We start from the raw sequence: 13960 nt of genomic DNA on the forward strand, positions 1-13960 counted from the left end.
GGTATCAGAAATGTAAAGCGAGGAAGGCCAGTTGCAATAAGTGATGTGAATATGTCTGTATGCATGTGTATGCGTGCGCGCATGAAAGAGGATGTGAAAGTATTTTGAAAAAGAGTGTAATGAAGACAGAAGGTGGGGAAGGGAGCCGAAAGAAACGCAGCAGAAGTGTGTGTCGAGGAAAACCTTATTACCGTTTTCAGAAGTTGGATAGCAGCAACGCATAGCGGTATCTGCTCGGTGGTAACAGTGAATGACTGCATCTTGAAATCGTTTCATGTTGCACAGTCGGTCCTTCAGCAGGTATTCTTTTTCGTCTCTGCTATCCATGAGAGAGAGCAGTACCGACGTATTCGGAAGACGCCTCCGCTATGATGTTGGACATCAGAGATGTGGACGTGGTTGACATGATTCTAAAGAAGTCCGAAGCGATAGCAGGAGCAAAGATAACACCGGAAAAAGTCGGAGGGATTTCAACATGGCACTGAATGGGCAAGTCTATGCTATAGCACGTTATTGTCAGTGTTGAAGAGTTGGACCTGTTAAACTGCAAGGGGTCTGGTTCGGTTCACACCTTGAGATAGACAAGGACTGCGACGAGATTATGAACAGGGTGGACAACTATACCCAGAAATAGGCTGAGAAAAAGCAATCACTGAAAGGACGAGCAGACGTGGTGAATACCTACATCGCTTCCGTCATCATTTACCACTTGACCTTCGTGCCTTCCTCCAGTTTCTGTCTGAAAATTAATTTCTGCTCTTCAGTCTCCCGTGAAAGTGACGCGTTCCATTGATGGTTCATCTGTTGCCAGCGTCCTCTGAAAGCCAGTTCGGCATACCGTAGCACCTTGTGTGCAGACACACGCTAAAGGCTGAGTCGCCTGTAGAATTTACTGGACGGTGAGTGTGTATGGTCTCTGTATGTAAGGCACGCTTTTCCGCAATTCGTCTCTTTGATGGAGCTGCATCCATGGGTGAACAAAAAACAAAGTGTGCACCCAGTAGCTAGAATGTTGTTAGGTGCTCACTACCCTTTACATATCAGATAGTCAGTAGAAGCTCCACTTTAGCAATATATAGAGGTCTGCATGGGATTTGTATTCAGAGTAAGTTGTGTAAAAAAATTTACTTAGTAATTTGTCCATTCATCTACCAAACTGTCATGTACCATCCTTGCAGTAATTAGTGATAATGCAAAATTCTTTTCAGCACCTTGTTGCAACATATTTACATACCAATATACATCATTGTCATTCATTATCTTTATTATCGTTTAACGTCCACTTTTCCATGCCTGCGTGAGTCATGTACCTGTTTCCAAGCATGGTAATATTTCCCTATGGCCAGACACGCTTTTTCACCGGATTCGAGACGAACAACGTCACTTGTATGATGGTGATGCACGTTCACAAGCATTACACAATGTCAAGACAAAAGCGCACACACACACACACACACACACATGCACGCACACACACACATATATATATATACACACACACACATACACTCACACACGAAAGTCTTCTTTCAGTTTTCGTCTACCAAATCCACTTACAAAACTTTGGTCGGCTCGGGGCTATAGTAAAACACACTTACCCAAGAAAATGCCACGCAGTGGAACTGAACCCGAGATCACATGGTTTGGAAGCAAGCTTCATAATCACACAGGCATGCCTGCGCATATATATATACATATATATATATATATATAAAATATATAGTTTTAGGGGAAATAACCAAGTTTCAAGAACTCATCGATGAAAAACCACTGTCACATATAGAAAAATTAATAATTAAAAACACAATAAATGAGTATAATCGTGCTATGTTGGGTACATCGAGCTTATTTTTTGGTAGTTTTTGACTTATTTAGTCCCTCTAAGCGTGAGGCATTACTATATAGTTAACGCCCTTATATAAATTATATATATTTATGGGAAAAAAAACGATGAGTTTTTTTTTTTCCTTATGGGGTTTTTTTCACGCTGACTACTTGATAAATTCTTATAAAGATTTTATCCTATACTATATTATAAATAATTAGAATATATTCAGTGCTGAATATTATTCTGTATAAGCACGTGTTACCGAGATGCAACTGGATAAATTCTAACCTCTTTCACGGATATATAATGATGACCAGAAGTCATCGTGCTATGTTGAGTACATCGTGGTATGTTGACTGTTGTTTATTTTTTATGTGTCTCCACCATACGTGCACTGATGAACAAAAGATGCAGCTTACCTCACAGTTTTGCTGTATTAATTGAGAAACCAGTGGTTTGCCGTTAAGTTAAATGTTTTTAGGAGATTAATTTTTGAAAGTTGCATTTCCCTCGCTTTCGGTAAATATGTTGCTTATTTTTTGGTAGTTTTTGACTTATTTAATCCCTCTAAGCGTGAGGCATTACTATATAGCTAATGCCTTTATATAAATTATATATATATATATATATATATATATATATATATATATGTGAAGAAAAGCTCGTGAATTCGGTTCTTGGAAAAGTCGATGCGTTGTGCCCAAATTTGAAATGCCGCAAAGCAGCTTATGCCTTTTATTCAGGAGTGGGTGCTGTCAGACGTCTCTGCGAGCGAATATTGCTTGCTATTTCTAATTGTTTTAAGTGCCTATGCAGGTAGAAAAATCCCTTGATCTCTGAACCACGACCCAGCTGAACATAAAGGTTGTGACAGCTAGGAAAAGAGCGAGCTGCACCATCTGGTATATATTACAACTGCATAACATGCAGTAACGTGAAAGGAAGCTTCTTGCTCAATGACACACTGCACTGACTAGTCTGTGAATAGAGGTCACAGGCATCACAAATATGATAGCTGTAGGGTTTATTTTTTTCAGGTGTTCTGGCCCGTATTCTAATATTTAAAAAGGAAGTGTTAACATTTACAGTATACAAATTAGTAGCTCCAGTCTTCTGTAGCTACTTTAATTATTGAGTATATAAACAGATTGGCAGTTTGTTTCTCTTGGATTGACCAAAATGATGAAGACTCTTGGATTGACCAAAATAAAGGCTCTTCTGATGAGAATCCTATGAGTTTCGAAAATCGATTAAGGTTGTTTATTCTTTTTTTTTTTCATTATACAGAGAAACAACTAAATTAGCCCTGTTTATATAGACTACATAGAGAGAGAGAGATGTTTGTGCCGATGTATGTGTATATTCTACGTAAAACAAAAAATTACTCAATTCATAATTAAGCTCGCGAAATATCTCATAAGGAAATGACATGAGTGTATTATTTATAAAATTACTTTATTTGAAAAAAAAATGACGTTGTTGCGGATAGTGGGGAGAGGTGACGAATCAAACATGCGTCAGAATTACGTACAAGAAATAAAATTATCAGTAAAGCAGGTTCTAATATTAGCATTCTCACTAAACACAGGAGAAGCAGGATATGAAGGAAAAGTAATTTATAAGTAGTGCAAAAGATGTTGTAATGTTTTTTGTTTTTGGTTTTTTTTTTTATTTATTAGAAACATGTATCGACTTCAAAGTTAAATATATATACATAAAATTTTAAAATATGACTTCTTGAACAGTCATCAAGGAAACTTGAAGTAATTTTACAAACACGTCATTGGTCTTGTGAAATCATTATTTCCCATATATACATATATATATATATATATATATATATATATATATATATATATATATATATATATATATATATATATATATATATATATATACATATACATACAAATATATGTGTTTGTGTGCATACTAAAAGGAAGAGAAGAAATAATAAGGAATTGAAAGAATACCAAGTCTACAATACAGTTACTGAGAGTAAACAGAATTGGATCTAGAAGTGACTAAAGGTGCAAGTTAAAATCAAAACTTCATATATTAACAATACAGTGGATCAAAATTCAAAGACAGCGAGAAGAAAACAGATTGGAAGATGTTATTTAGACACTTATAAAGATTCGCTAGTACTTTAATTTTCAATATTTGCAGAGGAATTGAATCAGTGACCAGATTGCAGATGTTGCAACGAAACATTTTCACACAATACATTATATATCCAAAAATAAAGTGAAAAGTCAAAAACAAACTTTGTGTTCCGAAGTGATTAAACGGCTCTTTCACGGTGTAATTATGTAGTATATTGGTGTCAAATAAAAAAGAATAAAAAGTCATATTAGTTAGATTTATTTCTGTGGTTTAGCCTTAACTCAGCGCTGACTTTGTAAGAACCAACGAGTATATATTCCTCCGAAGACTATACTGAGTACTTAGGGGTGGTTGTTATTTAACCTCATATCAGCGATCAGCGATCAAATCTATCATCAAAAGCATTCTGGTCGTAACCACCAGTTTTGTCTTTAAAGATAATTTACTTCGGCCTACATTATCCATAATTTGGTGGAGATTTGGCGGGTTTTTCAATTTCATGAACTAAAAGTCGGAGGGGGACAGGATAAACTACCTGCATTAACTTGCTATGAAAGCAGGTAGTAATTTTACCTTGTACTTATTCTTATTGCAAGTTTTGAAGAATGCAGTTCGATTTTAACTGTTATCTTTTCAAAGTTATAATAGAAGTGACAAAGGAGCATATTCAGTATGTTTTGCTTTATGAGTTCAGTAAGGGCAATAACGCAACGGAAAGTTCGAGGAATATTAATGCAGTATATGGGGATCGGACAATAAACGTAAGCCAGTGTCAACGGTGTTTCCAGAAATTCAGAGCCGGAAACTACAGCCTAGTAGATGGTCCTCGTCCTGGAAGATCTGTAGAGCTAGCTTGACAAGGACGTCCTGCAAATCCTGGTGGAACAAAATCCCATTGTAACTGTTGAGGACTTAGCAGAAAAGCATGGCTTTGATCATTCAACGATTCATCGACACCTACGTGTCATCGGAAGAGTCAACAAATTGGGTCAATGAGTTCTTCACAAGCTTTGCGAGTCTAATTGTGCGCAGAGAATGAATGCGTGCTCTTCTTTGCTGTCACGTCTCACGAATGGACCTTTTTTGGACCGAATAATGACTGGTGACGAGAAATGGGTTCTCTATAAAAATGTCAAGCGCCGAAGACAGTAGGTGGGGAAAAGAGAAACACCGGCACCCCAAACTAAAGAAGGTTTTCACCCACCTAAGGTATTGTTATCTGTTTGGTAGGATATGAAAAGTTTATTCCACTTTGAACTTTTAAACCCAAACCAAAAACCAAATGATAGCAAATATCTACTGCGAGCAGCTTCAGCGGCTTAAGTCAGCGCTAGAAGAAAAATGATTATCTTTGGATTATCTGCTGATATCAAAATAAGTAGTATATTGAAAAATAAAAATATTTTCTAGATCTGCATTATTTGTGACTCCAAGGGTCAAAAGGGGTCTTTTGGCGAAAATGGGTTGAGAACCTTTGCTCTAGAACAATACTCTATGTAAAACCAAAAATATGACACCGTAGTCATAATACTCACTTGAACTTCTAACTTGTCTCTTGAGGTCTCTGAGTGAGACTTGGAATAAAAAAAAAGAATTATTTCACGTTTTCCCGAAGTTTCTAAATTCTTATGACGTTATCAACATGCTATTCTCACTGGTAAGCATTAAGTTTCTAAAATAGATAGAAAATTCGGAAGATTGCTTTGATCCAGTGGCATAGTGACTGTCATATCTACGGGCAGCCTTCAACGTTTTCTATCGAAAGGGATTCTTTAACCAATATTTACAATAATTTTGTATTTCTTTCTGTTTATCAAAAACTTCATTTCATATTTTCAAAAACTGAATTAATCCTGCTTTGATTAAACCTTAGAGTAGTGCTTAATTATCCTTATTTTTTCTGTTTTACTTTTTCAGATTATGAGGCGGCATACGCAGTTGCATTCAATTCAAAAGGAGAGACTCTGATAAAACACACCAGAAATAAATCATTATTATTTGTAGATGATCTCGATATAATATACATTAACATAAGCAGCGCTTTAAAGGAATTTCAATTAAAATTCATCCGAAACGTGGATGTTTTTTCACCCGTGTTTCAAGTCCATTATCAAATGCCAAACAATAGTAGCAATAAAGAGTCTTCTTTGGACGTTCAAATGGAAGAAAATATTGAGACGAACAATGTTCGGGCTTGTTTTTACAGGGGTTCCTTAATCGGAGAAGATGATTCCTATGCTGCAATGAGCATCTGCGGTGGTTTGGTAAGTCTTAGATCTGCATTATCTGTTTTGGTTGTTGTTATTATTTTCCATACTGTTCGGAATGACGACGAAGTGAAATTCGACGGTGCTATACAAGTTTGAATGAATAGCTTTGCAGAAGTTCCAATGTTACACCGTTCGGCTCATATTTAGCCATTTCCAAACTTCCATGTTGGCTGCATGAATTGTTGGTTTTGTTGTTGGTTTTGTGTGGAAATAACATTGACAGATAAGTTGTTGCTGTTGTTGTTGTCGCTGCTGTAGTTGTTGTTGTTGTTGGTGGTGGTGGTGTTGGTGGTGGTGGTGGTGGTGGTGTTTTTGAGGCTGCTGATTTTGAGAACGAAGCACAGAATGGAATGGTTTGAGGACAAGTATTCACTGTAAGGAATACGAAGTTATCCAATTTCCGAACAGAAATGAAATTCGTTAATTGCCGGCGCCCCGATGCTTTGCGACTTACGAATAAACATAGTCATATTAATATGTATTAAATCTCTTGTTGCATTTAATATGTATTAAATCTCTGTTGCATTTAATACGTATTAAATTTCTGTTGCATTTAATATGTATTGAATTTCTATTGCATTTAATATATATTAAATCTCTGCTGCATCAGGCCACATGAAGTCCTTTTGCAGATTGCGATGAGGCTTAAAACGACTTGCTTTGTGGTTTTTAACAATTCGTATAGATTCGGTTACGTCTCCACTAGAAGATGCAGATAATTGCTACATATTAAATGTGATCAAGACAGGGAATGATAAAACTTATTTACATGATGGCACAAGGTTAGCAACCAGGTAATAGTAACGAGATAACTAATACAAGATTGATTATTTGCAAATTAATATACAAGAGCATATTCATATGTATTAATTTCGCTGTAAAATACTGATTTCAAATTTTGGCACAGGGCCAGAAATTTCTGGGAAGGGGATAAGTCGATTACATCGACCCCAGTGTTCAACTGAAACTTATTTTATCGACCTCGAAAGGATGAAAGGCAAAGTCGACCTCGGCGGAATTTGAACTCAGAACGTGAAGATGAACGAAATGTCGCTAAACATTTTGCCCGGTGCGCAATCGATTCTGTCAGCTCGCCGCCTTCTCGCTGTTAAGTAACAACGTCATGAAGACATTTTCAGAAGCTTGGAATGTTTTATTTGGTGACTGCAAACTGATGATTTCGTGACAACTACTCTATTTTACATATAACATCTTACAGAAGGCATCTTATTTTGGAAGGCGTTAAATATAGTGTCTCGCGCTGTCTTGTTGAATATTAGATATCGAAGAAACAAGCAAATAATCGTGGCTTCTTGTCAAAAATAAAGGACATGTATAGTCAATTTTACTTAATTGACAATACATCCTAATCAAATTTTTATATCAATATATGACTTACAGTTCTTAAACAATATTGAGAATACACAGGCTTGATAACAGTAAGTTAGCAATTTCGAAAAACAGTCCCACTCAGTTACAGTCCAATCAAAATAACACATGCTCCCATAATTCAGTTGTTTATATTCAGTCCATATTCAGACTATAATGCTGCTGCTGTTTAGTCCAATATCATCCATGCTGGAGCACACTTTTGATTAAAGATTTTCCAGCTATAACCATGTCGTCTTTTAATCATTCTTAGATACTCAGGCACAGAGTATGTGAAGCTTATAATACTGAATGTCTTTCCCTTCTTTAGAGAACATATGATAGGATTTGAAATGACTTTGCTGTCTTTTTAGCCGGTAACAATTACACTGGATCGTTGTTGATTCGATATTCAGAAGCTATATTTAACCTAGTGGTATAGATTTATCAACTAGCGGTCAAATAAAACTTTTCAGTCTTTCTATCTTTCTCTCTTCTCTATTAAATCTGTTGTGGTGAAAACAGGAGATGGATGGGCTCTGCCAGGTCTGAATGCATTAAGGACACGTCACAGCTGTTTCCGTACAACTTCATCAAGTTGTTCAAAGCACAAAGCAAAGCAGGGTATGCAGTAAGGTAGTGTGAGGAATTTGATCTTCTTCAACTCATAACTTTACCCGTAACCAATAGATGGATATTTATTAAAATGTACAAGGTGGTTCAGTTGTTAATATACACCAATATGAGGGCAGCGACTTGGCAGATCGTTTACACGTTGGGCAAAATGCTTAGTGGCATTTCGTCCCTCTTTATGTTCTAAGTTAAAATTCCACCGAGGTCGAGTTTGCCTTTCATTCTTTCGAAGTTGATAAAATAAGTACCAGTTGAGCACTGGGGTCGGTGTAACCACCTCGTCCTCTCTCCTTGCGTCAAAATTTGAAATCAGCATGCACAGATATGACTAAAACCTCAACCACAAGGAAAATTCAATGAGAAAGCCTCCACACAATCGCTTAACGTTCTAGAAGTAGCTAAATCCCCTTCAGATCATAACAGCCATCAAAAACGAGCTCTATAGTTTTCAATATAGAAAAGAGATAGTCACAACCAGAATGCTTTTGATCATGGAACCACTCAATCAGGAACAGGTTTAAATAATAATAACAACAACAACGACCCAACCAGATTTATTACAACACATTATAAAGTATCTATTAACTATATGCACTTGGGTACACTGTTGTTGAAGTTTTGCTGACTAATCGCATTCATGGCTGTAGCAAAAGTAATGCAATATTGTATGCAGCGCAGTACAATAGCCGCAGTTTTCTTTTTGATACAAAATATGAATCGAATACAGTTCTATATTTAAGAGATGAATTGCGTAAATAATGTACATAATGAATCAAATACTTCACTATATTATTTTACAGTGTTATGCAGTGCGTTTTATAAAGAGATAGATACGTACGTTTGTGTGTGTGTGTGTGTGTGTGTGTGTGTGTGTGTGTGTGTGTGTGTGTGTGTGTGTGTGTGTGTGTGTGTTTGTGTGTGTGTGTTTATTTGTGAAGTCCTTCAGCATTTGATTAATCTCAATACCAGTAAACCAAGTTGACATGAGAATGCAAGGGGTATTTCAAGTACTGTGCACTAAACGAATGAACGAGCGATATATATATATATATATATATATATATATATAAATTTAAATAAGCAGAAAATGGAGAAAACTTTTGGTCAACAAAACAAACAAATTGACCAACATCGGTTAATTATTTTTTAATGCAAAAAATAACGTAACGTTATGTTTTGTATTAAAAAATAATTTTGCACTAAGGGAGTATATGTACTGAGCAGTACAGTAACTTAAGTACCAGTGTTTCTGTTCTATTAATCAATGTGATAGATAAAATTATGAAATAGACTGACATAGTCTTTTCTTTTTTAGCCAAGGTAGTACTGAACACTATTTTTGCACGTCGATGTTGGTTGATTTGTTTGTTTTGTTGATCAAAAGTTTTCGCCATTTCTACTTATTTAAATTTGATTCCTGATAAACGTTTTTGTTTATTCTGTTATTACCTGTACCTTATGAGCATAGTGTGCTTGCATACCCATTCCCAGAGTTAACATAGGTAAATGATACCGGTAGTAAGAACGGATATTCTTATCCTTTAGACGGTTATTCCAACCGCTAACTCTACTTACCTTATATATATATATATAATGAATTTATGGAGAAAGAATATCAGAGATCCTCTATATATACTTTTTACATTGGCTACCGTTCACCGTTTTAGAAATAATTGCTAAATCTCCTTTGGCGTGCCAGCGAGGGTCCACTACGCTGCCAGAATTGTCGTCAGAATGACTTTCCAAATATTTCTCAGCGAATCTACTTATTCGCTCGACCAGCTAAAATCAGTATCTGACGAGTGAGTGAGGAAACCTTTACATGGTCGTTTGATCTGCTAGAAATAACAGCCGAATCTCACTTAATGAGCCAAAGATTTGATCATCTCAACACATTTATGTTTCTGTACCCATGTAAAAGGTATATATAGAAGGTCTCTGATATTATCTTTCTCCTACATATACTTTTTCACCCTATTACTAGTTCCAGTTTGTGGCTTTGCTAGAACACCGCCCTGGAGGGTTTAGTAGATTAAATTGACCCCTATATTTATATTTTGAGTTTGATACTTACATTGCCTCTTTTCCTGAACCGCTTAGTAAGGGGAACCTCACCAAGCCAACATCAGTTGTCAAGCGATGAGAAACGATGAGAATATATACATATTCTTATACACATACATACTAGTATACACACGACGAGCTTCCCTAGTTTCCATCTACAAAATTCATTCACAAAATATTGGTCAACTTGAGCTATAGCAAAAAAACCCTTGCCCAAAGAGCCACACACTAAGGCTAATCTGAAACCATGGGATTACAGAGTGATCTTCTTAACCACCCAGTCATTTCTTTGCATAGTAAAGCAAAGAGATTTAATTGCTTAATGTTCAATGATCAGCGATACGCATCAATTGGATTATTAACTCTATTAACATCGAAATGAGATTTGTGCAACATATTAGTCTCACAAGGGCTTAAGAAAGGATTAAATGAACTAGCTACAAACAAAATTTGAATTGGAGCCGTGGACTCTGTTCTCATGTAGATTTCTCTGATGCTAATTACATAAACACACACCTATGAACACTGTCATATGTGCATATGTGTGTGCATGTGACTTATGTGTGTGTTTTATATATTGTGTGTCATTAGAGCATGAATAAGATATCTCGTTTCTTGTAATTCTTAACGTTCTTATTTCAAATTCCACTCAACTAAGCTTCCCTTTTCAACTTTACGGGGTCAATAAAGGCAAATACCATTTCATGGCTGTTATTTAGCAGAATTCTAGGATGAACGTTGGGCGACATGCCTTCCAGTATACTTTTTTTTTGGGGGGGGGGGGGTCTGTGTGTGCTGAATCCAAATTCTCCCGTCCTGTCAAAGAAAAAGCTGAGCTCTTTCGTATCCACAAGATTCTTAAACAAGAAACCAAGTGTTTCAGCTGAGTCATCTCTATGCCAAAACATTGGCTGACAATTGATAATGCAAGGCAATCTTCAATTCTCGTGTGTGTTTTTAATATGCACGCATGTGTGTGTTTGTGTATCAGAGGCTACTCCACGTCATCAGCGTCACTCGGGCTCTTCACGGATTTCGAATAAGACACTCGAAGAATTTCACGTTTTCCCGCTATATTTCTAGCCCCAAATGGCTTTTTTTTTTTTTATATCTCGCAATATGTCTTTCTCCATTTCTAAGTTAAGCGGAAAAATAAAACAACCCTGCAAAACACATCTGACCTTTACACAGATGCACAGAATAACGACAATCAAATAACAACAGCGGAGTACACAACAAGCATCAGCGATCTTACTGTCACCTGTACTCTTGAAAAGATATGTCAGTTAGTCTTTTATACCTACCAGGCTAGTTCGTATTAGCCCGAATTACTGGATAATTTTTTTGTTCCTTCAAGAATATTTTAGATCGGAAACTTTTCATGGATTGGAATTTAAATCCTAATCTCTATAGAAAATTAATTGTTTCAAGAAAACATTGAATTTGAATTATCTTTAATTTTTACGATTATAGATAACAACTGGGTCTGTAACTTCTGAGCCCGAGTCAGGCGTGTGTGAATGATGTAGAGAAAACGTCTGCTACGAATGATATTTTTTGATACAGGGCACCTCTATGACGACCGCCAGACGCTGAACAAAAATAAATTGACTGCGACCAGGCTCAATAAAAGGAGCCCGAGTTATTGGCTGCAATTACAGACTTGAAGTCAGTGTTGGTCGACATTAAATCAGCTTGCAAATACACGTTCACTTTACTAAATTTATACTCGGGCTAAGCCCGAACAGCCCAAACAGCCCGAGTGCCGGAGTCACCGTGTGTGTGTGTGTGTGTGTGTGTGTGTGTGTGTTTCATTATAACTTGACAATGTTCCAGCTATATGTACATATTATAACAGATTTCTCTTATTTTTGTAACTGTTTCCTGCAGTTAGTTTAGAAAAATAATATTTTTAAATCCATATTCAACTATTTCAGAGCTTCACAACCTCGTTTTCAAGAAATGGAATAGTTGAAACGGCTTGTTACTTCTCATATATATATATATATAAATATATATATATATATATATATATTCGTAACCACTCTAACATGATTGTCCGTTCGAGCGGACTCTACTGCGATTTTTTAACCCCAAGGGGACATATATGTGTGCGTGTGTCTTTTACTTGTTTGTCATCAGACTCCGGCCATGCTAGAGTACTGCTTTGAAGAACTTCAATCGAACGAAACGACACCGGTTGTCAAGCAGAGGAGGAAACAAATAATGACACACGCGCGCGAACTCACGCACATACACACACACATATCATATATATATATATATATATATATATATATATATATATATATATTATATTTATACACGATGGTCTTCTTTCAGTTTCCTTCAACCAAATCCACTCTCGAGGCTTTGGTCGATCCGAGTCTATGTAGGACACACTTGTCCAAAGTGCCAGGCAGTGGGACTGAACCCGGGGCCACGTGGCTGGCAAGCAAACTTCTTGCAACACAGTCATGTATATATGTGTATGAAACTGAAATACAATCTGCCCTGCTTACATTGACTGACTGATTATCTAAATATATATTTTTATATAAAATTCATTCATAAGCACAATTGTTGTCAATGTTCATCACGCTACTGTTATTATTTATTTTGTTTTGTTTTATTTAAGATTAATTCATATTTACATTATTGTGATTGCAGAGTGGAATTATCCAAACTTCCTTGGGTGACTTTATCATACAACCATACCCCGACTCAAAAGAAGCAAGTTCTACAAAATATGGATTTACGAAAGGTGCGAAGAATAACAGAGTTCCGCTCATATTATACCGGATGTCATCTCTTCATGATGTTTATCATGACCTGACAAATGGTAAGATTCTGGAGCGCATATGCACGCACGCACAAGCGTAAATCATTAAATATAGCTCTCTCTCTCTCTCTCTCTCTCTCTCTCTCTCTCTCTCTCTCTCTCTCTCCATAAAAATATATATATAAGGGACTTCTTTCTTACTTTAGTTTCATGATCTTTTACAGGGCCTCCAAGACTAGTAGAAAGAAGAGAGAAATGTAACCGGGGAACCTGGCCGGAATTTGTGTGTGTGTGTGTGTGTGTGTGTGTGTGTGTGTGTGTGTGTGTGTGTGTGTGTGTGTGTGTCTGTGTGTGTGTCTGTGTGTCTGTGTGTGCCGGAATGGTTTGGGTATTGGATTCCGTATCGTTAGAACGTAAATTCGATTTTCGAGCCTCGCAACGTGGTGTAACTTTGAGCTAGGCATTTCATTTCACAATACTCCAGTTCACTCAGCTCTAAATTAATACTAGTGACAGCTGTGATTTCATCTTGGATAGGGCCAGGTGTTTTTTTTTAATTAAATTTGTCCTCTCAGTCTCTCAACCACCACGGAACCTGTCCTGATGGGTCAGTAAGTTCGAGGATTATATATTTGCAATGAGCAAAAAATGAAGACAACACTAGAGGAACAAGTTTTAACAAATATATTGATTTAATGCTTAAGAGGAAGGGAAACAGACTTGATGTTCTGGACGTTAGTCTTTTATCAGAAAAATAAAGAATGGGAAAAATATAAAAAAGGATGAAAATGGTAGGAAAGAATAAAAATAGAAAGAAAAACGCTAGGGGACAGTTAAGAATGTTGCTCTACATATTTGTGCATCTTTATGTATGTCTATATAATATATTATATATATATATATATATAT

General features: G+C 36.4%; 1 protein-coding gene across 1 annotated transcript in view; it reads left to right on the forward strand.

Annotated features, from left to right (window-relative positions):
* The window catches only part of LOC106871402 (A disintegrin and metalloproteinase with thrombospondin motifs 16), a 165948-nt gene that overhangs the window by 90570 nt on the left and 61418 nt on the right, over positions 1-13960 (forward strand). Inside the window, exons 3-4 of the mRNA XM_052967174.2 lie at positions 5852-6198; positions 12940-13111. Of these exons, the coding sequence (XP_052823134.1) occupies positions 5852-6198; positions 12940-13111 (519 nt within the window). The remainder of the gene's footprint in view (positions 1-5851; positions 6199-12939; positions 13112-13960) is intronic.

Source organism: Octopus bimaculoides, chromosome 1 (genome assembly GCF_046866305.1).
Source record: "Octopus bimaculoides isolate indiv1 chromosome 1, ASM4686630v1, whole genome shotgun sequence".
NCBI classification, from domain to species: domain Eukaryota; kingdom Metazoa; phylum Mollusca; class Cephalopoda; order Octopoda; family Octopodidae; genus Octopus; species Octopus bimaculoides.